General features: G+C 42.1%; 1 protein-coding gene across 1 annotated transcript in view; it reads right to left on the reverse strand.

Moving 5' to 3' along the window:
* The window catches only part of MAL2 (mal, T cell differentiation protein 2), a 52,335-nt gene that overhangs the window by 24,509 nt on the left and 2,216 nt on the right, over window positions 1–25,610 (reverse strand). The window contains exons 2-4 of the mRNA XM_053661071.1: window positions 13,714–13,884; window positions 7,457–7,612; window positions 4,653–4,751 (exon numbers count right to left, since the gene is read on the reverse strand). Of these exons, the coding sequence (XP_053517046.1) occupies window positions 4,680–4,751; window positions 7,457–7,612; window positions 13,714–13,884 (399 nt within the window). The 3' untranslated portion in view covers window positions 4,653–4,679. The remainder of the gene's footprint in view (window positions 1–4,652; window positions 4,752–7,456; window positions 7,613–13,713; window positions 13,885–25,610) is intronic.

The raw sequence follows: 25,610 nt of genomic DNA on the forward strand, positions 1-25,610 counted from the left end.
ACATGTACTTTGCGTTTGCTTATTGCCTCTTGCACAGCAAAATGTAAGCCCTATGAGGGACAGAGCTCTCGTCACCGTCTGTCCCCGTAGCACTTAGAACCATGGCTGACATAAAAAATTCAGTAAATATTTGTTGAATAAGTAGATAAATGAAAGGTCTCTTACATTAATCTTGGTACTTTTCTATTTACACAAATGACCAAAAAATGAGTGTGTGTATGTGACTACACTGTACAGTTTTGGAAAAATGAGTGAACGCACTTAATACACTAACAACTTATTTGCATTTCCCCTAATTAACCACATAAGATACTTGAACAATTTAAATACCCATGTCTGACATTTCAGACTTACCTGAAATGAACCACAGATTCAAAAGTGGAAAAGAAAGAAGAAAGAAGCAGGAAGAGGACTTTAATGATTTATCAAAGTAAGAGTACTTACTATTAAGACAAAATGAACAAACACTGTAATTAATGTCAAAACTGAATGGTTCCAGGTAAAGTGGAATTGTTAAAGATTTTGGGCTAGCTGGGGGAGGGAACTCTTTATTTTAGCAAGTAATCTGTATTCTCTTTCTAGAACCAAATCTAACTCAATTCTCTGGACTGAAAAAAAAGTTAGGATTAGTTATTGGAATCTAAGCCAATTTAGTGTGATACTTGGGAGTGAAATACTGTTTCTGGTTTGCAAGCAAAATTATACATTTATATTAAGTTTTGTAATAATAGCAGCGCTGATAAAACAGGAAGCACAAATACCTTATCGTGTAAATAACTCAGGAGAATGTCCCTGGTGGAGGGGAACACTCAGGCCCGTGTGATGATTTCCTCTTTGAAAACAAAGGAATTCACTCACTGAATTACAAACAACGGCAAAAGATGATTAGTTCAATCAATGTCCTGTATCGATCACCAGAAACTGAGGGATGCTAACAGAGTTAAAACCAGGTGTAACAATAGGCAGAGGACCTATTGCGTGGTTTACAAAAAGGACGCTTATCTTCTTTAGTGGGAGAGAAACACAGTGAAGGAGCATCTCAAGATCTGATAGGAGCTACTACCTTTTGCAACAACATGGATGGAACTGGAAAGCATTATGCTGAGTGAAGTAGGCCAGGCATTGAAGGACAAATACCATATGATCTCACCTTTGACAGGAAGCTAAAGAATAAAACAAACAAGCAAACAGAATAAAAACAAAGACACTGAAATAGAGAACAAGTGGGCAGCGACCAGAGGGGAGAGGGAAGGGAATTTAAGGGGAAAAAGGGGGAGGGATTTTGAGGAACAAGTATGAAAGACACAGGAATGAGGACTGGGGGGGGGGGAGGGGGAGACTGGGCGGGGGGGGGAGTGGGGTGGGATGGGAGAAATAGATAAAAAAAAATGTACTTGAAAAGTAACTAAATAAAATTTAATTAAAAAAAAAAGATCTGATAGGTTTACTGAACTTCAAAGACAGTAGAATGCCTAAGGCAAAGGTGTGATGTAAAATCCAACGCCCTGGTGAGAACAGCATCTGGGACTCTGAGACCTGGAATGGGGATGTCTAAGTGGATGCCCCCAAGATGCTGGCTCTCCAGAATTCTGACTCTTTCAGCCAGAGGAGTCTCATTCCTCCTTATTAAGGTCCTCTCCCCACATGAGACCTCTCTTTCAGGAAGGCAACAGAAGGCTCTCCTTAGGACATGGCCCCTCCTTTCTCGTGGATGCCAGGCTGATGACTATGGTTAAACCTCAGCACAGCCCTGCTGAATTCATGTTGGGTCTCATAAAGAAGAAAGAGATTATACCCCAAATCAGCTGCAAAAAGGTAACTAGTCCATATCAGCAGGAGCCAGTGGAATGCCAATGGGATTGGATTTTAAGGATGCTTATCAAGCAAAGGAGACGGGACGAGAAAGAATTCCTTACCCACTGATGGTGCGTACTCCTCGCTAAACTGCCAAGGAACACAGTGGAAGAAGGCGAGTCCTTGGTCATGACAAGAAAGAGTCCTAAAAGATGACATCTACCATATGCAATTATGTTACTAAACATTTTGCTAAAAACTTCTTTGGGGGGAAAGGGGTCATAGTTTTGGATATATAAAATATGTACAATCTGCAAAAAACTGAAGGCTACATAGTCATTAAGCTTGGACTTCGGAGCCAGACCGGTGACGTTTAACATCAGCTTTCCCACTCGCTAGGTACATGACCCTGGATGTTTCCGAGGGTCTGTACTTCACTTCTGTCATCTCTAAAACAGGACAGATGATAGACTCTGCCCCACAGAGTTGCTATGAGGAGGATTAAGTGAGCTAATATTTGAAAAAATGCTTAGAACACCGCCAGGCATATATTAAGCATCATATAAATGCTTTTTAAATGAAATAGAATATAACTGAAACTTCCTTCATAATATTACTTCCAAAGGCTTCCCGCCCTTTGACCTTCATTAAAGAAAAAAAGATTTAGTGACATTTCCTGAGACTGTCTTCTACATTGAAATGTTTAAAGCAGACCCCTTTTATATATTATGAGACTAGAAGTTTCAAATCTGTCAAGTTTAAAAACCTTTAGCTGAATTTCAAAGTGAATTGAATAAAAAAACAGATGACCCAAAAGATTACCAAATGAATACTTTATTAGAGTCATAACACTTATGAAGTAAATTTCTTTTCATCATGGAGTTACCAGATTTTAAAACCAACCAACACTTTCTCATTTTATAGCTAAGATATATAAAAAATTCTCGAATGCCATAATTTTTGTTAAGTGCTTTGTCACTCAACTCACGAACCTAGAACATGATCAGTCTACCAATCCGAGTCTTCACAGTTAGATGAGTTTTAGGCATGGTTTTGAATGATCGAGAAGCCATCTGTTTACAAAAGTGCCATCAAAGCAGTTCCTGGAGATTATTTAATGCAATGCCACCAAGCACGGACCTCTTATACCTTGGAAACAAAAATAAAATCTCACAACTAAACCTAGTAGACTAACTTTAAACAATTTCAACTCGAATGGACTATATATCCATATGGCACATTTATGACTTAGTAATATACAATTCATAATACCGGTTTAAGTAGGTGGTGTAGAGCTAGAAAAACCCAGGAAGGAGGATATTATAGAAAGGATACAACATGAGTATGCTGTCCTAAGACTGACAACCCCTGGCCTCACACTGAACCACGTCTTCTGTGACTATAATGACATCACAACCAGACTCAGTCAGAAGCCCTCTTTTCTCAGAGGCAGCCCTGCCAGGGCAAGAGATGAGGACCTTGTTTGAACAGTGCGGTGGGAGCCAGGACTGACTTCTCCCACGCAAGCCGTTTTGGCACCTTTCCACAACCACGGTCTCTCTATGGGGTTAAAATACTTTCCTGTGCTATTCAGCCATGCAGAGTTTTTGTGATGGCTGTTCTTTTAAAACTGACTTTGTGTATCTGTCTCTAATGCAGAAATGACATAGATCTCAGGGCTATTATAAAACATGTAAGACTCTACAGTGTTAAGTTACATTTAATAATCTATTCAAATTTAACTCAGAAAGTGATGTAAAATAATTAGAAGTAAAAAGTTAACTCTTCGGAGAGCTCTGTTTGGTAAAGCCTCACATATCCACATAAAAATATTCATATATTCATGCACCAGGCAAAGAGCTGTATTCTGAAGCATAAATAAATCCAAAGCAAGACACAAGGAGCTGGACGCCACTTCCAGTAGTGGCTGATGGTCTCTGGAGAGCTCATCGTGAGGACGCCAGAGGAGAGTTCTGCTCAGGTGTTTGGAGACCCCAAGTCTGATTAAGCAACTCGGGTCATGCCATCAATTACTTTTTCCTATACTCAAGACGCTGCTTGAATTAGCTGGAGAAAGTGTACGCCCCTTCAAGGGTAAGCATTTGACCAGCAGCACAAAGATAATGTGGTTATTGCATAAGGAGACTAAATATGATGTGCCTTGTCTAATTAGCTTTATACCTTTCTGGTTCAGTACAATAATAAACAGATGCATAACTAAGGTTTTACACCAGAAGTCGGCCAACAATAGCTAGTAGTCCACAGGCCAAATCTAGCCTGTTGCCTGCTTTTATAAATAAAGTTTTATTGGAACACAGCCACACTCATTCATTTACATATTATCTATGGCTGCTTTCACGTAGTAACAGCAGAGGTTAGTAGTTGTGACAGAGACTAGGTAGCCCACAAAGTCTAAAATATTTACCCTTTGGGCCTTTATAGAAAAAAGATGCCAATCTCTGTTTACTAAACTAAAAAATAGAGTTCAGCATGAGACCTATTTGAAATGTGTTTCATTTTAGGGAGTTTTAGTTACCCACTAAAATTAAGCCTCACATGACTTAGCAACTAAACAAAAAAGATATCCCTTTTCATAAAAAAATCTGTGTATTTTATGGCTATAAAAGAAAAATTTCTTTAAAAAAAGAAATAAAAAGAAGAAAAGATAGTGATGTAAAATTAAGGGCCATTCCTCTGTTTAAGAGCATAATAACATTAAAATTCTATCCTTGAAATAAACCAAAACTGGACTTAGATTATCTCTATATACTAAACAAATTGCTTTGGGAATGGTGTTACATTTGGATAAAATGGTACCCAAATTGATGAGACATACGAACTAGACACATGAAACTGACCCATGGACAGTTAGTGTTTAAGGAGTGTTACGGTCGCCATCTTCGTAAAGCCAGACCCAAACTGCACCCATAACAAGCTGTCGTCACAAAGGCAAAAATCTATGGAAAAAGAAACACAGATTCTCATCAGATTTACAACACTGATTTTAAGAAAATACTTGTTCTTGCAAACAATCATGTGAAGACTGACCAACCTACCTAAAGATACTTCAATCCTTATGAAAATGTTCATATTCATCTCTCTTTTTTGGTGATTTGTACCACTGTTTTATCCCCTTGAATCACTAAGCCTTCTTTTAAAGTTTCTAGCCCCTAATGATTTGCTCATGTGTAGATAGCTTTGGGTTGAGCATTTGTTCACATACTGTACTTACTGTTAAATATTTGTGACACCCCCAATGGTATTCAAAAGCTCATTATGAGATGTCTATTCACACGTTGATCTCACAGCCAAGGAAAATGCAATTATTAGGACTTGGAGAGGGAGCTGATAGTTTCTGTGATCCAAGAAAACCTATAGAAATGAGTCACCAGGTTGACAGGGGAGACAGTCCTCAAGTCTGCACTCAGCTGTGAATTACTGTCCTTAGTATTCAACGAGGATTTCTTTAGCACCAGTAAGGACATTTGGTGTATATAAATGCACAGTAGATACTGTCCTGCCAATATGGTGGTTTATGGTCTATACAAACTATGAGACAAAGCAATTAAATATGACAAAGAATTATTAAGTGCAGGGGTCTTTTACTAGAAAACTTCAGCTCTGAGAAGGAATATCAGATTAACCTAAAGAACACTTTTCCAGTATAATTACCCTTCTGCTACTCTCCCCACCCTTCCTCTTCTGGTTGCCTCTCTGATCCACCTCCAATATAGATATTGCTCTGTGAGAGTGACCACCTTTGATATCTATTATTAGTGAAAAGGAATTTTCCTCTCAAAACAGAGGGATTCAATATGATGTCACAAATTAATAGCTCATACATTTAAATGTTATTAAAACGCAGAAACATTCCACTGGAGTATTTGGGTGAAATGAGACTTAATGTAGAACTTGAAGCATGTAGAGGTTTACTAAGGCGACTTCACTTAGGCAGACCGAGAAAGGGGAGGACAAGGACAAAGTCACAGAGAAGGGGCAGCCAGAACAGGATTGCCCCATGGAAAACACTGCAAACTGAGCTCTCAGGGAGAGGACATATTAGTGAAAAATCAATGACCTCTACCAGTGAAGTACTTGAGCACCTATTATTCTTATGAAAGTAGGATCTTAGGGTAACTATAAATCAATCAGCATGGGGCTACTTCATGGATCCGAGAGTTGTCATGGGGATCTAGCCTGCACCTTTGGAAAGGAGGGGATGAAAGTAGCAAAAATCCTTTTGGGAATGGATGATGAATACAAAGGACACTCAATGGGAAAAAAGTCAATTCTTAAGTCCCTGAACTTCACTTTGTAAAACTGTTAAAACCAGTGGCTTCCTAACTGTGATCTTTGAATTGCAAGGATTCCATGAAAGCACCTCAGAGGCGATGAGGTGGTTAGAGGTGGCTTTCTAGGGAGGAAGGCTGGGTATCGTTCAAGACCCTTTTTCCCCCCTCCCACTAGGACATGAATGCTTTTTCTGTCCACACTTCCTGGGTTTTAAGTAAGATTTCTTTAAGCACGACAGTTACATTTCTCATAAAAGAAAGGCTCACTGATCTGTCAGCCTTTCAAAGCTAGAAATACGCCTCCTTTCCATTGTAATCTCACCTTCAGTCCAACTCATTGTAGACCACGAGTGGATTCTGACAGTCTTAACAGAGGCTTGTGAAATTTAACAGCAGTAGGTCTTGGAATCATCAGTCCTCTACCCTTCAGGACCTGGACTCCAGACCTGTGCTGTCCAGTAGAACAGCTACTGACCACACATGGCTGCTTAGACTTAAACTAATCAAAATAAATAAATAAACTCATGAGTAGCAACCATATCAGACAGTGAATCTATAGAACATTTCTAATTTAGAAAGTTCTACTAGACAGCATTAGTCCAGATATATTTTAATGCCTCCAGGTAAGTCCTGGATATTTATATGCTATCTGTGTAAAACCATCAGAATCAACAACTTGCTCTTCAGTCATACTCAATATGAAGAGATTTCAGGGAATAATTTAGATGTCTGACACCTTCTATAAGAACAGAAATACTATATCATTCATTCAAATTGGCTATGTCAATACAAAAATAATAAACTCACTTAGGTCTATGAGTAAAGAAAGAAAAAAATTCAAAAATTCCCCCACGGAAGGCATTTCATCCCTATACCATCTATTGTAATGGCCTGGTTACCGTCCCACGACCATGGACTTCCCTCCATGGCAAGAACTGTACCTCATTCATCCCTGTCCTGGCACCCAGCAAATTACCTGCCTCCTGGTAGGCTCTCAGTAAATATTCACTGAACCCAAATGAATTACAAGTAGGGATTGAAGAACACATCTCCCTTACCGAGTCTGAAGTTACAAGAAGTAAAAGGCACAATTAATTCTTCTTACAAAGTAGACTTTGTTGTGGAAGGCCAACAACTGCCATGGAGTGCTATAATCTTACATGAATGCCATCTGTGCTTCAGTGTCGCCATCCACAACATCAGGGGCAGTGACAGGACTTTGCTCATAAGGTTACTGTACAGACATGTAGCTACTATATGTTTAATGCTGACAGCTATTACTACAGAAAACTACTGTGGCCTCAGGAAGTACTTGGAGACCTTGACAGTGGAAGGGGAGTGCTGGTGCAGCATCAGCGTCAAACACTCACCGTAGCAGCAACATTTATGTTGTACTGGTTGTCGCTCAAGAGCGGCTGCACCGCCAGGGTTGTGTTGCAGTGCAGATCATGCAGGGATGTGGCTGCTGCTTCCAGCAGAAAGGCTCCGAAGTAGAATACGAACACTGTGAAATGGTACGCAAAATCCTGAAAGTGGAGGGAAAGACGGATGTTTACAATGAAAACTAATAACACATACTTTTTCTGTTTCCATATTTCAAATGACGAAGTTGAAGTTCTGGAAGATAAGAACATTTCATCAAACTTGAGCTACATTAGCCATTTCTTCTGGGTGTTTTAGCAATGCCAAGCTATTAGAATCCAAATGAAAATTGACTGGCCCAATGTAATTGATGTGGTAGCAAACCTTCTGTCTACTGAGTCTTATAATGAAGTATAGAATTTAATTTACATTAAGGTGCCATCAAGATCATTACTAATGAACAGAATATAAGAAGGAATGACATATGCTGTCCTTAAAGTAAAATAGAATTTAAACTATATACTTCTATTATAGCTATTATACAATAGCTATATTACTGTAGCATCTTATATAGTTATGTAATAATATACACACATATTTTATACTTATTTCATTTTTTAGCAATCATTATTTTTATCCATTAGATTCTCACACCATGCACTGAAAGATACAGAAGACCTATAAAGTCATAGAATTCAATAACATATCCCCAAACATTCTAAAAAACAAATAATAAATTTACGTATTTCTACAAAAATTATAGGAAATGTTCATATGGAACTCAACTGTTAGATTATTTCATATCTTGCTAGTATTAACGTAAAGCATAACTCTACTAAAATTCACATTATCTTACCTAAATTAATATATCATCAACACACTGATTTGAACTTTTTTAAAACAGTTCCCATATACTAGGTACTTCACATTCATTATCATTCATCCTTACAACCACCATTTATTATCCCCATTTTACAAACAAGAAATTTCTTCTTTGCAATTTTTTTAGTTGAGTGTCTCAACGCCAAACAAAGATGAACTTTGGAAGGGAGAACTCAAGCCCACATAGGTCTCTTTGGTTCCAGAGTCCAGTTCTTTAAATTACATATTATATTTTTATTTCACCATTTCTACCAACACTAGAAATCTTGGGAAAACATACAAATATCATTTACCAAGCATCTTAATTTAATATCACAATCAGTGAAAGCCAGAACCTAGAAATATTGTAGTTAATATCCATTATAAGTACTTCTAGAAGATTAATTCTTTATCAAAATGCACTCTTGTTTCCTTCATGAATAGTATACAGGCAACATTAAACCATTACTGCAGGGGGAAACAATTATTTTTTCAACAATTAAATCTAACAATTTCAGAATGTAGCAATTCAGAACTGTCACCATCTGGTGACAACACTATGATACACATGGCTCAAATTTTTTTCCAGCTGCGAGTACATGAGATACATTACAGAACCTATTGAAAGCAACCAGGTGGTCAAAAATGTGGAGTATGGAGAAAATCTCAAAGACAAGAAGAAAGGAGCCATTTCCAAACATGGCAAGCACTTAAGCAAACTCCTTAAAAGAGTTGGCTCTTAGAAAGTATGCCTATCCATCAATGGAACAGAACAGGAAGCCCAAGAAATAAACCATGCCTATATGAGCAATTGATATCTGACAAAGGTGGCAAGAGCATACAATGAAGCAAAGACACTCTCCAATAAATGGTGTTGGGAAAATGGAAGGAAGGAAGGAAGGAAGGGAGGGAGGGGAAGAAAGAAAGCAAGAAAAAAATAGATCACCAACTTACAACATACACAAAAATAAACTCAAAATGGATAAAAGACTTACATGTAAGTCACGGATCATAAAAATCCTGGAAGAAAACATAGGGAGTAAAATCGCAAATATTCAATACAGAAATGTTTTTGATGATTTTCTGAGGCACTGGAAACAAAGCAGAAAATAAACAAATGGGACTACAGCAAATTTAAAAGCTTTCGTACAGCTAAAGAAACCATCAGCAAGATGAATAGGGAACCCACTACATGGGAGAACATTTCGCCAATGATACATCTGACAAGGGCTTAATCTCTAAAATACACTAAGAACTAATACAACTCAACAACAGGGAGACAAACAAATCCAATTCAGAAATGGGCAAAAGACCCGAATAGACACTTCTCCAAAGAGGACATACAGAGGGCTCAGAGACATGTGAAAAAATGTTCAACATCATTCATCATCAGAGAAATGCAAATTAAAACCTTAATGAGATATCATCTTATACCTTTCATAATTGCTACCACCAGTAAATAAACAGACAACAAGCACTGACCAGGATGTGGAGAAAAGAGAACCCTCCCTGGCCCATTGCTGGTGGGAATGCAGATTGGTGCAGCCATTGTGGAAAACAATGTGGAGTATCCTTAAAAAATTAAAAATGGTACTCCCTTTTGTCCTTCCACCTCTAGAAATATACTCCAAGGATCTTGAAACACCAATACAAAAAATATATGCATCCCTATGATTATAGCAGCGCTATTTACAATAGCCAAGATTTGGCAGCAGTTTAAGCGCTCATCAGTGGATAAGTGGATAAAAAAGCTGTGGTACAATTATAGAATGAAATACTACACAGCTATAAAAATGAAGAACCTCTTACACTTTGCAACAATATTGATGGACCTGGAGAAAACTATGATAAGTGAAGTAGGCCAGTCAGTGTGGAATGTGATGACCACAATAAACTAAGGAACAAGGTAATGACAGAAGCTTAGATACACAGGACAAATTGATAGCTGAGGGAAAGGAGGGGGTGATGAGATGAAAGATGGTGAAGGGATTAACCAGAGAACATTTATGCACAACCCCTGCACACGGACAGCAATGTGGGGTTGACTTGGAGTGAGGAGAGGGTGAAATTGGGGAGGGGGAAAGGCAGAAAAGTGGGAACAACTAGGTAACAGCTTAAACAATAATAAAAACAAGAAAGAAAAAATAAGTATGCCTCCCATATCATGAACCTGTGAGGTGACAAGCACTGGGTTGTGTGTTGCCATTCCCATTTTCCTCTCTGTCAGAGTGGAGTATTCCAGCTAAAAAGGAAAACAAACTCACAGGATGAACTTTGCAGGTGACTTATGGAACAGATTGGTAGGTTTTTCTAATTTCATGGGAAACCTAATGAATCAAAAAGAATATGAATGACTGTTCTCAATACCAATAGTAAGACTCAATATGAACAAAAAGGAAAAAAAACAGTAGGGACATATGTCTAATGAAACCAGAAGTATTGGAAAAATATTCAAATATCAATGAGGAATGTGCTTCAGACATTTAGAAAGAAGGCTGGGCCCTGAAGGATCCTGGAGACTCGCTACTTCTCTACCATTAACTGTTCAGTTGCTGGGCTATGAGGAGATCCAGGAAGGCCCCAGAGGAAGGGCCAGGGTGATGGAGGCCACAGCCCTTGGGAGGAGGCATAGGCTGGGGCAGTGACTGTATATTAACTAGCACCAAAGCACCAGCAGGGCTATACTGGTACATCCTGTCAAGTACCATATTTGAGCCTGATACTAAAATAGTCTGATGGTGCTTATCAATATTAGGGACTGACTGATTCATTCATATATATTATGGGAAAGCCAGGCATTTAGAAAGCAGAGATTAGGCTATCTGTAACTTAAATACAGATCTTCGATTTTCTTTACTTGACCAATTACTGCAACTATTTTGTCATCATTAATGAGAAATCATGACAAAAAGGTAAGAGCAGACTGTATCGGCAACCTAACACACTGAAGGACTTTCAAAGATTCCTACCGCCAGCCTCGGCATGTCTAAGGAATGATGGTGATTACTGATAACTGCCTATGAATCAGACACAAAGCTGAGCACTTTATAATATATTAACTTCATTATTCCTTAACAGCATCTGGCAAGGTAGGTACAATTATTATCATTTTACAGAGGAAGAAACAGAAATGTATAGAGGTTCACTATTTTGCCTTATCAAGCAAAGCAGACCTAACCTTGAAGTCTGCACGGCAATCTCTGCACCGCCCCCCACCCCTTAGCTTTATACCCCCCATTTGCCCCTGGCTGGACTCATGCAGGCAGCCACATTCACCAGGCGTGACTGCTGAAAACATTTGGGAAGACAGTCCTCCTCGTGCTCTATCAATAAGACACAAAGGAATAACATTCCTCTAATAGCTGTTCTGAGGTTGCTGAGTAAAATGCTACCATACTTGAGGCCCGACTTAAATTTCTGAACACCAATGTGTGGTTGAAACCAAAGGGGCGTTGGTCATGAACTTGGTTAGAGCACTGTGCACCATGGATTGGAACTCACGCTCCACAGGGCCATTCTGAGACAGGCCCAGAGAATGAACAATCACAGCCTGTTACATGGGAAAAGGGAAATAACTTGATACAACTGAACGGCGTCATCATTTTAAGAATTGCACTGGTTGCAAATTCATTTCTTAGAACTTGCCAATTCTTGATCATTTAGCAATTGAAAACGCAGGTGATGCCTCATTTTACTGTGCTTTTGCTTTAGTGTGCTTCCAGGAGATTGTGTGCCTTACAAATTGAAGACGGTGGCAGCCCTGGGTTGATCGAGCATTTTGGCGCCGTTTTCCAACAGCATTGGCTGACTTTTCCTCTCCCTCTCACATTGCAGTAATTCTCACGATAGTTCAAACATTTCCATCATTATTATATTTGCTATGGTGACCTGTGATCAGTGCTTCTTGATGCTACTGTTGTAAAAGTTTCAGGGTGTCTTAAACTGCAGCCATATAAGATGGCACGCGGAATAACTGTCATGCGCTCGGCCCGGCCGTTTCCGACTCTCTTCCTACCCTCCTGCCCCCCTTCTCCCTGAGACACCACAATGTGCAAATTAAGGCCAATTAAAAACCCTAGCATTTTTTAGCAATAAAGCATTTTTAAATTAGGATATGTACATTTTCTTCTTAGACTTAATGCTATTGCACACTTAATAGACTACAGTAGAGGGTAAACATAACTTTTATGTGCACTGGGAAACCAAAAACTTGTACATGACCTGCTTTACTGTGATATTCACTGTATTGTGGTCATCTGGAACCGAACCCACAATCTCTCCAAGGTGTGCCTGTAAATATAAAACATCTTTTTTCTTTTCTAAATATTTGGGGAGTAGACTATATAGCCATCTGTTTTCTGAAAAGAATATATGTATTTAATATCAGAAACAGAAATCAGTGGAAAGTATCAAGATATACAACATCTATCCAGAAAAAGCCCAGCTGTTGTTAACATAATGAGAATGGTTTGCACGACATCGATGTAACCTGGCAGCCAAGGAGAGTGGACTGGAATGCGCATGTGTGAACTATGACAACTTCACTGCACTGGTCAGTGGGGCAGTAGATGCTGTTGAATGAGCATGTGCACTGTGTGGCCATCACATTCAAAATGACTAAGTGAGTAGAGCAATGAATCTGCATCAAATTTTGCATTAAGCTTGAACATTCCTCCACAGAAACTATTTGGATGAGTCAGAGGCCGCAGCTACTGGTGATTGGCAGCTTCATCATGACAATGCACCTGCTCATGTATCACGTGGAGTTTTTTGGTGAAACATCAGGCACTCAACCCCACTATGGTCCAGGTTTGGTGCCCTGTGACTTCTGGCTTTTCCCAAAACTAAAATCACCTTTGAAAAGAAAGAGATTTCAGACCATCCATGAGATTCAGGCAGATATGACAGAGCAGTTGATGGCAACTGGGAGAACCATGTGGGGTCCCAAGCTACCTACTTTGAAGGAGAATGAGGTGTCATTGTCCTAGGTACAATGTTTCTTGTATCTTTTTCAAGAAATATCACTATTTTTCATATTACATGGCTGGACACCTTCTGGACAGACCCTGGATGTCACAGGATCCATCCATCAATCAAAGGCATCTGTTCAATAGTTCAATAACTATAATGCAATTCGTTGGTTGTATGAACTAAGACAGTCTTTGAGTAAAGGTCACCCAGCTCATAAAGGAGTATCAGAAAGATTGCTCAGCTCTGTCAACACAGGAATCGCACAAACTGGGACTCTGCTGTCCAGCAAGGCAGCAACAGCGGACGCTGTGGTCTGACCTCATCTCTCCCGGCAGAAGTGACAGACAGAATGAAGCTCGGGCATTTCAGGACAGAATGACATATTTATAAGTTTCCCACATTTTCCTGCAGAAGACTTAAAAAAATTTCTTACCAAGAAGTTCCAGTTGGCATCGATCTGAGTCACCATGCCAGAGAGGAACACCCCCAGGAAGAGGAGGGAAAGGGTAAAAGCTGTCACAGACACGAACATGACCCATCCTTGGAGCAGAGGTAGAGGAACGTTGGAGGAGGCAACCAAAATCCAGACGAGTCCCCCGAACAGCTAAGGGTAAAAAGAAAGATGGCAGTAAGTTTGTGCAGCAGAACTGAACGTACGAGTATTAGACCCCTGCACACGGTCCTACAGCCTCAACACCCTCTTTTCTTTATCGTGAAGTGAGGTGTCTTCCTCCCTCAGGTGCCAGTCCGGGGCTTTTACTCACAAGCCTCATCCAGCTCCACACCTGTTTCTGTACCTGCCTTCAGGCAGGACTCTTGTCCTCAGCCCGTGAACAGGTCCAGTATTCTTTCATCATCTAAAAATATTTTCCTCCGACCTTGCTGCCTCCCGGATTACTGCCCTCTCTAGCGTTTTCCTTCTCAGTTAACCTTTTCCACAAATTCTTCTCTGCTTGGTCTCCACCTCTTGACAGTGTTACTCTTCAAACCAATGCACAGTGGCTTCTGCTCTCACCAGGTCTCAATGTTTATCAGCGAAGATCAGCCATCACTTTCTAGCTTGTCGCTTCTCATGGCCACGTTTCAGTTCTGATCATGACCTACTTGTACCTGTGAAATTACTACTTATGTAGAATAAAAGTTTCAGCTGTTGTGTATGACAGTGGCCAGTAAAATCTACCATCATTCATTGATCCTCTTCTACGTGCAGGGCGTGGAAGTAGGTACTTTAGATATTCATAGATCTAATTCAGTACACACCGACTGCCTGTCAGGCACTGTGCCAGCTTCCAGGAATAAAATGGTAAACAAGCTACACTTGGCTTCCACCATCACAGAACTCACAGTCTCTCATAGCAAGGAGATGGTTAAGCAGGGGATGAAAATGCTGCTTCATGCTTGTCCTACTCAGGCAAATACTGAGTGTTGCAGGCCCACACAATGGGGGCTCTGAATCCAGATTTGAGAAGTCAGAAAACAGTCTCTGTAAGCAACAACCCAGAGGGCAGGGCTGGGGGAGTGGCAGGGTGAGGAGAAGGCTCTTACAGGGCAGGAGGCGGGGCTGGGGATGACGGGGCGGGAGCTGACAGAGAGCCTGGAGGAGCTGGAGACTGAGCTGAAGGTCAGGTCAAGGAGTGAACTTCACCCAAAGGCAACAGGAGGCCACAGATCATCGTGGGTAGCCTAACACGACCAGGTGTGCATTGAGACGTTTCTCTCTGGCTAGAGTGTGGCACGACTGGAGCTGGGGACCACAGAGGACACTATTGTAACAACTGAATATAAACTAGGCTCACAGCCCTGAGCACAGAGACGTGAATAGATCTGTCAGAAATTTAAGTAGTAGACAGGACGGTAGCTGGCGACTGCCCTGATGTGGGGCATGGCAGCCAAAGTTACGGGAAACACCCTGATTTATGAGGTGGGTGAGCAGGAGTGAGAGAACGTGGTGGGGGAACGTCATGAACCTAACGAGAGCGGTCTCCACCACTGAGGCCATGAAGGCACGTCTTTGCGTGGCACGTGGGCCCTGTCTTTATGATCTAACCTGCCTTTTGCAGCCTTGTCTCTTGCCATTAAGTGTCTCACACTTTATGGTATAGAAAAAAAATCCACAGTCCAAAGATAAAGCTCTTCTGTGTCTGAGTGGCCTGACATATGCTGGGAAAGAACGCCTCTCCCTCCATCGTGTGTATTTGAGAAACTCCCATTCACAGTTCTTCCTGGACAGCCCATGGTCCAAAAAGTCTTTCCCAAGTTCCACCCCACACTCAGGAACCCCTCCTCCTTGGGGTACTACCCCTCCTCACTGCGGATATGTTACATGGATGAGAGACACTGTAACCGACTGTCCCTGGCTCTCAGTCCCTGGCATGCTGCCTCCAGTGTCTCTGCACCCGAAGCCTTCTATTCAACTGCATGATAATCCCTTCCTCACTATCCGTCAGCCACTGTGCTGATCTGGAGACACAAACACCTGGGCTATATATCTGTCCTGAAGGCACCTACAGGCAGGTGGGAATCAACCCCACCTCCTCCACCGGTCCCCTCTTACACACACAGGTGACATCACAAAAGCTTGTATATCTGGCACGCAGAAGGCTGTCACATACATGCTTAGCGAGTGAACAAACTCCTAGTGCACATGTGAGAACAGCTGGAGCCGCAGGTATTAGAAACCAGTAATTATGTGCCTCTTGCTCCTTAAGTATCTAGAAAATATCCCAATTGCACAAGCTGCGGAAAATTAAAGACATAAGTCTTTAATTTCAGTTTCTAAAAAAAAAAAGGCCCAGTTATATAATTCATTCTTACTTTGAAAAACATTTTGGAAAGCATAATAAATTATCACTTGAGCAATGAAAACTAAAGCACCAACCTAATAAATTTATAATTGTGGTGGTATATCTCAAGTCCTAATTTCAAATCAAACATTAACAATCAATCAGCCCAGAAGGTTTTATGAAATAAATATAAGTCATGAATATGTATGCATATGAAAAAAATGTAACCACAACATTATTAGAAGGTATGAAAAAATAGTGATCCAGATAAAATATTGTCTATGCTTTCATACTGTTTAATAAATATTTAACTGTATGAAGACCTTACGGTGATAAGGTCTCCAAATCTTCTTTTTTTCCCCTTGGCCTCTTCTTCCTGGTAGCCTTTTCTTCCACTACAAATAACCTATATTCCTTTAAATACTGTTTAAGAAACAGGCAGCATTAACAGCTATGTATTAACACAAGAGTCACTTATTGAGAAGTTACGAGTACTAAGGGCAATAAAGACAATGGGCCATTGTTTATTAGGAGCAGGCAGACTCCAACAGATAACATAATTATATGATATAGGAACTGTGATAAACTGACACCTCTGAAAAAGAGAGTATGCGATCTCTTGGAATGAAACAATATATTTCATAAGCCTGGACTGGGTCTCGGACAGGCCAGCCTCAAATCTACTGCCAGGCACTATGGAAGGGTACTCCAGAAAAGGAGATAAAAAGAAAAGAAAGGGAAAAAAAGGCAAGGCTCCGTCTCCAGGAGCTCTAAATAAGAGCGACATAGACACCACCGAATCTGATGCAGGAGCAGATTGCGGACAGTGCTATTTAAAGAGCTCAGCACTGTGTGCGCCGCCGGGAGGCTGCCAGGGAGAGGAAGCATCCTGGGAGGAGTCTGGGCAGCGGGCAGAGGAGGCGGGGCTGGAGGCAGGCTTTCACAGGGATGCTGAAGTGATGTGGTGCACATTAACTGTTCTTGTCACACTCAAAATGACAGCCTTTTCAGCACCTCAAAGGCCTGAAAAGGAAGCTCAGTGTTTCTGTGAAAAGAGAGCAGATCCATCCCCCCCTCTCACCACGCATCTGCAGTGTGTGTTGACCAGGTAGGTGGGGAGGAAGGCATATGAACAAACAACATGTCTAGCTCAGAGAGCCAGGGAAATTCAGATTTAAGTCCTGCTCACCCCAGTAGCCCTGGAAGCTGGGGGAAGGGCCGGAGGACACGATAAAGCCTGATTTGGAGAGCCACCTCCCTCACCAGTGACAGTAGGGCCTCCACACAATTATTCCTTCCCTACCTCATGATTTCCTTTGGCCAAAAGCTACCTTTTCCCCCCAAGCTTCCCCATCTGGCTCCAATTTTACAAATTCTTTGACTCACATTTCCAATACCCAGTATACTCTCTTCACCTAATTCTGGGCATTGTCAAGCTCAGAGTGTTACCACATACACTGTCACTACCGGTAGCCTGTTGAGCAGACGTGATTCTGGAGGGAGCCTTGTTTTCAGAGCTGAACGGCACAGCACAAACGTGGTTAAAATCTGAGGGACAGCAGCTGATAAGATGTCATAGCAACTGCAGGGAAAACGCGCGGAGAAAGGTGGGCAGAAATCCATGGTCGGCAGGCTCTTCTCCTCTGGGATCTAAACCCACATTCTGATTTTTTGTCTATCACAGGCTTCCGTTGCTCTCTGGCATCCCCAAATGTCTGATTATGCTAAAACTTCCAAATGTATCCCATTTTCCAAAGCCTGTCCTTTCCAGTGTTACTGAGATACAACGGACACACAGCCCTGATGGTAAGTTCAAAGGGCAGAGCCTAAGGACTTGACTTACACACACCGTGAAATGATTAGCACAGCAAGTTTAGCTAACGCCCACCAGCTCACACCAAATGTATTGCATTTTGCAGTTTCTCTCTGGTCCTAAGTCGGGGCCCAGGACTCTGCTCCTCCGGCTCTAACGAAAGACAACCCGACTGCCAGGTAATGCAAAAGCAAAAGCAAACATTTCCTAGCAGCAGCTTTCGGCCCTCCCTGTGACGGTTCCCCCCATTCTCCGAGCTCCACTTTCTGTGTCCCTGGCACACACCTCAAGCGCTCGAATACAGCCTGAGTTGCAGTTACTACGTCGCGGTGCATCGCTAAAACAACTAACTGCCTCTTGGTGGCTGACCACAAACTTCTCCCTGTAGTTTGGCCCCTGCAGGCCAGAGGCGGAGGCTTGGTGGAGGCCTTCCCACAGGAAAACCGTGGAAGTACCCGTCCATGCCTGGCACTGAACTGAGCCCTCGGACCTGGAGCATTCCATGTTTTCACTAGAAACCATGGGCTGGTAAAAACCCATGACCCCGCGGGAGAGCAGGGTGTCAAAGAAACAGCAACTCTTGTAATTCTGGCTGCAGGAACAGCGGACTTCTTCACTTGTCTCTTATTTGGACGGCATTCTTACGTCCCCAGAGGATTCTCTTTGCAAATTCCCTTTTTCTTTTCAAATGTCACTTATTTCCTAATAGCCCGCTTATAAATATGCCCTCCGACATCTTAGCCGATAATTTCTAAACCCATTTGACATTGTCTTAACATACTCTTATTATTCACTAAGTAAACAGGCTGATTCGAACTCTGACCTATTTTCAGTCAGTGTTGAGAAGGAGAACAGGAGAAGGTGGGTGAATGTGAAGGTCTAAAGGACGTTCAACGGCCCCTAAGGAAAAATGATGCATTATTTAGAACTTCCTGTATATAACTCATAACCCTCTCTTTCCAATTCTCATTCTATTTATAGACTGTATATTGCATCACTTTATAGCAGTGAAAATCAACAAACCATCAAGTCCAGAGGAAAGAAATATTATCTCCCAGTCTGGTTTAGAGAGTTAGTTTGAGTAAGAGGGTAGAGCTAATAAAGATAATAAAAATATTAGCTAGCATTTATTGAGCTCTTATGTTCCCAGTGCTATTCTAACTATGTTATTTGTACCAATCTAAGCCTCACAAAAGCTGAGAATATTACTATTTCCATTTTATAGATGAGTTGATTGAGATAGAGAGCCATTAATAACTTGCCCTAAGTGACACAATTTATAAATGTTAGACCTGGGATTTGAACCTGGCAATTGTCTTCTAGAGCAGTTGGTCTTAATTGTATGTTATTATGGCCCGCTTCAAAGTTTAGTGTTTATTACAGAGCAAGGTTTGACTCTTTGGCCATAGATTGGCTTGGTGGGAACAGAGAGAGGGCTGGTCCCTGAAATATCTGATTGGGTAGGTAAGTACATAATCATTTCTCTTAGGACACAGTCCAAAACTTCCATCAGAATCACAAGGGAATCTGTGCCCGCCCTCGCCCCCCGCCAAAGTTCAGAATAATTATTGACTTGATAACCCCTCCCATTTTAATGGGTGCTTATCTATTGGGTAGCTGTAAATGAAACAACATGGTTAAGGAACAATTTAATATGTTCAGCAATTGATCCCCTAGGAAAGAGCTCACCTACAATGACCTCTACTTAAAGCACAACTTGCATTTCAACAGTTTTTTTAAATCCTCACTTGCGGATGTATATTTTTATTGATTTTGGAGAGAAGGAAGGAAGGGAGAAAGAGAACAGAGACAGAGAGAAACATCTATCGGTTGCCTCCCGTACACACCCCAACTGGGGACAGAACACACAACCTAGGTATGTGCCCTGACTGGGAATTGAACCTGCAGCCCTTTGGTATATGGGATGATGCTCCAACTAACTAAGCCACTTGGCCAAAGCTCAACAAATTTTTTTTTCAAAAACTGGGGATATACTTTAGTCAACAGATACAACAAGGGACAGATGCGTTTACAAGGTAGCCCATAAAAGTAAATTTATTCACCATGTGACTATGGTCAGGTAGTAACAGAGCTCTCCAAGCTCACCTTGTCCCCTGCAATGCTCCTTCCATACATATATTGTGTATGTGTGTGTGTGTGTGTGTGTGTGTGTGTGTGTGTACTCTGGCCTCTGTTTCTTATCCCTTGCACACTGAGTCCATTACACTGGTCATGCTGCCATCAGAATTTCTGCTGGGTAGCTGAACTTTACAGATTCCAAAAAGATACAAGTCTGTTACTCCCCATAGACTTCCCTGCTGGGTGCCATCCCTCGGCGCTGCCATGGTTAAGGATGCACGTATCCTGCTTGCTTACAGTAGCTGGTTTGAAACCCTGGGTACACAGGTGTGTTTTGCCCACTGGACTCTCACACCAGAGTGAGCGACCTTGTCTTAAACACCTCTGAATGCTTGGAACCCAGGACAGTTCTTTCTACAAAAGACGCTCCACTGCATTCTCCTTGAAATGAATGGGAACCCTACCAACATGTGTCATGAACGGTTCTAGAGGAAATGCTCCAGAAGTGCAGGCTGGGATGCTAGGAACATGCTGCTGTCTGCAGCCTAGTACATGGTGGGTGTTCAAAAACGGGCAAGAATCTCGTGAAGCAGGAACATGTACTTCTCAATTTTCAAGTTATTATTGGCAACGCCTACCACTCAACACAAGGCCTCAGAAGACTAGAGTGGAAAATTATGGGGAAGTTGGCACCTTTTGCTAGTCTAGCTCTAGCTCATGACACCTCATTTCCAACCTTCTTTGAGCCCCAAATTTGTTCAGGTTACTTATTCTGCCGCAATTGCCACTGAAGCTTTTGAATGAGGTGGTGTTTATCTTGTGCCTCACCCCCCAAGACACACCCCTCCTGTTTCCCCCATCGATCCCCACTGTTCCCCCTACAACGCTCTCATTCAAACTGGACCTGGGCTAGTCCCAGCACAGGTCTCAATTAGAGGTACAAGTTGGCAAGGATTTTTTTCCTTTTGTTTTTTTAAATCAGGGAAAGAAAAACAATGTAAGTTTTGGGAAGCAAAGAGAGATGATAATAAAAGAGGCCTAGATACAAGGTACCCTAATGCAAAAGAAGTGAAAGCTTCAGAAATAGGTTTGAGGATGCTATACAGAATTATACTTTCTTTCTCCCCACGTGACCCAAGCTTCCATTTTGGTTTCTCAAATAGCTGATGTTCACCCTGAAACACCAAACACATATTACAGGACAAAAATATGCTCAGGCCCCCTTTTATTCTTGTTTGTAATTTTCATTGATTTCTAAAATCCTCTCTTTTATATTTGTGGGTAATCGGTCAGCTTGTAAATTGAAAATGCCCTTGCACGCCAGGGCCCTGGCATCAGCAAGAACTGTGCGGATAGGCCTTTTTCCTTCCTTTTTATCTCCCTCCTTCCTACTACACAAAATGTTAAGAATGTAATACATGGCAGCTATGAAAGAACATGGCCCTTTTCATACAGAATAGGACACAGGAAACCAAGTCGAACTACCGATTCCTGGAGAAGCATCGTGGCACTTTAAGAGGCAGGCAGGACGTACGAGGGCCACCCTTCTCCACCCCAGCCAGTTTCTCTAGGGCATTCCACACACTGCGCCATTTGCCCTGCAGAGCAGTTGAAGGGCGGCCATTGAGTGCCGTAGGTGTGCGACGTTGAGCACACCAGCCTAGTTCACATCCCGGGTCGCGGCGGTCTGTCTTTTCTATTCGTCCACATTAGTGCAGATATGCCACGTCCACGGCCCCTACCACCAGGTGCCACATTCCTATCGAGCTCTGAAGAACAAATCTCCTCTCCTTGATCTTTTGCTTGGGAGCTCAAGGTCAAGGTTTTCAGCAACTTGGTTTAAAGTTTTCCATACTTCGGTTCTTCATATTTCTTACTGGGCTGGCAGTCGGGGCCAGTGAATGATGAAAATGATCACTGGCAGGGGCATGGGTTTATTTTTTCTTCTGAAGTTCTAAAGACTCTGCTTCACAGGGATACAGATTTGTAACTCAGAGGCAAAGGAAAAATCTGACCCACAGCATTAAAACCCTTGTAGGGAGGGAACATACCCATGACCAGTCCTGCTTCACCGCGGCGAGCACACAATTTCCCTTTGCAACCGAAAATCGATTTTCTGGGCAAGAAAAGAAATCTCCATGGATCTGAACATTTGCGGGTTGATCCAACTAACATCAAGGTTTTGGGTTGGAAATAACCTGAAATCCCTTCCACTGACTGACCTGCATGAACGCACGTGCCTGCTCCATAGCCCCTGTCTCCCCATCATCCTTTCATTAGCATTTGCTTTTCTGGCATAATTCTTCTGAGTTACAGTTTATATTTCCGTTTGGTGTAGTCTCATTTCAGGACATGTCATACTTTTTAAATTATATTTTTCCATGGCCATTTATTCTCCTTACATTCCTCTCGTCTCACAATCACCACACTGCCACCCATGTCCATGAGTCCTTTTTCCTTTTTGCTAGATAAAGTTCACATATGTGCTAGACCTCTCGAGCCTCCAATCTGTCTCTCTTCTCTGCTTCTGTCCTTCATCCTACTTCTGGGTCTCACCACCCTCATCCAAACCACTGCAATAAGCCCCTTAACTGATCTCACTGCCTTCCGTCTGTTTTGTACACAAATTGCACCTCTCAGAGATCTCTGAGACACAAGTCCCATCAAGTTTATCCCCGTCCTTCAGCAGCTCCCCATCACAGACAGAGTACATTCTGTGCCTTGGCCTATCGTTCCTCGGCAAATCACAGTTTGAACTGTCTCTGCTTTTCCTTCTTTTTTCTGCCACCTTCCCACAAGTCATGTGGAAACGAACAAACAGAAAGCCCTAACCACTGTCAGAACCTTCACGCCATGGCCCTTCTCATCACTGGGCTCTGTGCATGCCCACCTTTTTCTCTGGGATTCTCTTTCCCACTGCCTGTTGGACGTCTTCCCTTCCATCAAGACTAACTCAGATGTCATCATTCAGCGAAGCTGCCTGTGCTGGCGCCCCTACAGGGCCAGTACCTGGCCACAGGTACTCTACCCCGTCTTCCAACAAGTGCTTTTCATAACCCAGTTGTATCACTTCAACCACAGCACTGTAATTCTTTCTTGACTTTATATACTTCACTGTACAGGAATTTCTTTTATGGACAGGAGCTATGTTAATGATCCTATTCCCAGGGCATAAAATAAAGCCTGATACATACCAGATTCTTAATTATTTGTTGAATAAATAGAAAGGGCTGCGGCATCCAAAACACTACAGTTAGAAGCATGTGAACAAGAGTCCTAAAATATCTCTGATAAAGAGAACGTTAATGAGTATCTCAGGGAATGTAAATGGGTTTCTAAACATTGAAACTGTGAAACACTGAACTCAATAATGACCTTTGTTCTTTTTCGTGTTTAATGCTGTTATGTTGGATCTTTCTTGTGCATTACACAAGATGGGCTCCTGGAGGACAGGGACCAAAATATCTCGTTCAGCCTAGTGGCACAGCTGCTCCAGTGTCATTTTCTTATAAAGAGACTGGCCAGGAAAAGGCAGCAGCTGCAGTTCACTTTCCATGCTCACATCTTCCTTCCCTGGATGGTAGCTGTTTCTACACATACCCTCTCAACCAGGTTACAAGCTCTTTGACATGAGGGAAGTAGCCCTAACAAACTTGTTCCCAGAACACTGCCTCTTACACAGTAGTTACTCAATAAATACCTGATGGGTGACTTAGAAAACATTAGTTCAGGAAACACTGAGAGATTGAAAAGTAACTTGTTACAGTGATTTTGCTCATTCTCAACAAAAAGGCTTCACTCTGCAAAACTAACTCAGTATCAAACTCGCTGTGGCAACCATGCATTGGTGAATACAGCTGAATAGAAAAACGAGGGGCCGACAACTTTGGTACCTGGGTGTGGAGCACACACCTGCTTCAGAAAGCCGCCCACCCCGTGCATGTGAGGCTGCTGCACCTTTTCCACCCATCAGGCCAGCACCCTGAGTGGCTCTACTTGGTGCTGCGAGGCAGGCACTATTTTATCATTCAAAACACCTCCCAATAAACAGCTGCCCCCTGAGAGATTGTGAATGGGGCGCAGTAAGGGAGTTAGGAATTGAGTCCTTCGAACAAAGTGCTGTGAGGACTGAACTCCAAGACCCCGGTTTCATTAGCTCCCTGAACCCTTGACAGGCCAGGCCACCTTGGTCAGACGCTGTTTTCGCCTGTCAAGTTTTAGACAGCCACAGGACATAAACAGAGAAATTACAAGGACAAATGAATTTGAAAAGAAGGCTAAAATCAAGAAGAAATTCGGAAATACCCAGAAACACGGAAAAAGGCTAGCATTATGGGTCCATAAAAGGGAGACCACCTACACGGGGCAAATCTCACATTTAATTTCTATCTGGAGGAATTTCTAAAGAGGGGTTACGGGAGATGGAATTGGAAAACTAGAGGGAAATGAAGAAAGCAGGGACCAAACATGCTTCCAAAAGAGCCAATGTAGTTCATATCTGTGCGTCTGCTCAGGGTGGGCATGGTAGATAGAATGATCTCTCTCGAGCCAGAGGTGGTTCCCAGTGTGGTCTCTTGTTTCTCCAAAGCCACTAGTTCCATTGCACTATTACTGTCCTTTTACTTTTGGGGGGTGAAGTACGGGGAAGGAGAGAGGTTGATACTCAAGGAAAAGGGGTAACAGAGGCCTAAGATTTATTTATTTATTTTTAAAGATTTTATTTATTTATCTTTAGAGGGGAAGGGAAGGAGAGAGGGAGAGAAACATCAATGTATGGTTGGGAGGCCTAAGATTTAAACCTATCAAGATGTTTGGCCACAGTGAAAAGGAACTGAAATGGCATTTAGAAGGGATTTTGTTCTAGCTAGAGAAGTGTCTGCCATGTGTTCGGGGGTGAGGAGCCAGAGGAAATAAAGAGATAAGAGCGATAAACTGAATACTCGTGTGAGTCTGGGGTCCCTCCCAGGATGGAGAGTGATAGAAGTTCTACAAGAGAGGGAGAGAACTCACATCTACCAGAGGGAGCTGTCTTGTCCACAGAACCCAGAGGAAGGCCTCCCTCAGTGGTTCCCAACCTTGACTGCATGTTAGAACCTCTGGGAGCTTTTAGAAAACCTAGTAGACTCTGGGCGCTCCCCCAGAGAGTCTGATTTAATTAGTCTGGGCTGGCAACAGCATTTTAAAAAGCTGCCCAAGTAATTAAGTACCGCAAGAGATGAGCACTAACCACTGGGCTAGCTAAATAAAGAGACAGGGGTGTGAAGAAGGGAAATAGATGAACTCAGTTTCCGCTCTTTCCCCTCAGAATTAGGCTTTCCGGAAGCATCACATGTCCACAGGTGGTTCCCGTGATGGGGTTTGATTCGATGACACATGTGTGAGCCTTTTTGCATATGTGCACATATATATTGGGTCGGCCAAAAAGTCTACTGAGGTTTTTCTGTAAAATAAAAGACACGTTTTTCATTTTCACCAATAATTGTATTGATTTGGATATTTTGAGTATGTCAGCTATCTCCCGCTATTGGCTTTTAGTGGGTAGAGGCCAGGGTGCTGCTAAACATCTTCCAATGCATAAGACAGCCCCACAGCAGAGGATTATTTGGCCAAAATGTCAACTGTACCAAGAAATTTCGCAAACCTCTTTTAACACAT

The sequence above is a fragment of the Artibeus jamaicensis genome, unplaced genomic scaffold (assembly GCF_021234435.1).
Source record: "Artibeus jamaicensis isolate MK-2021 breed Jamaican fruit bat unplaced genomic scaffold, CSHL_Jam_final scaffold_916, whole genome shotgun sequence".
In the NCBI taxonomy this organism is placed as follows: domain Eukaryota; kingdom Metazoa; phylum Chordata; class Mammalia; order Chiroptera; family Phyllostomidae; genus Artibeus; species Artibeus jamaicensis.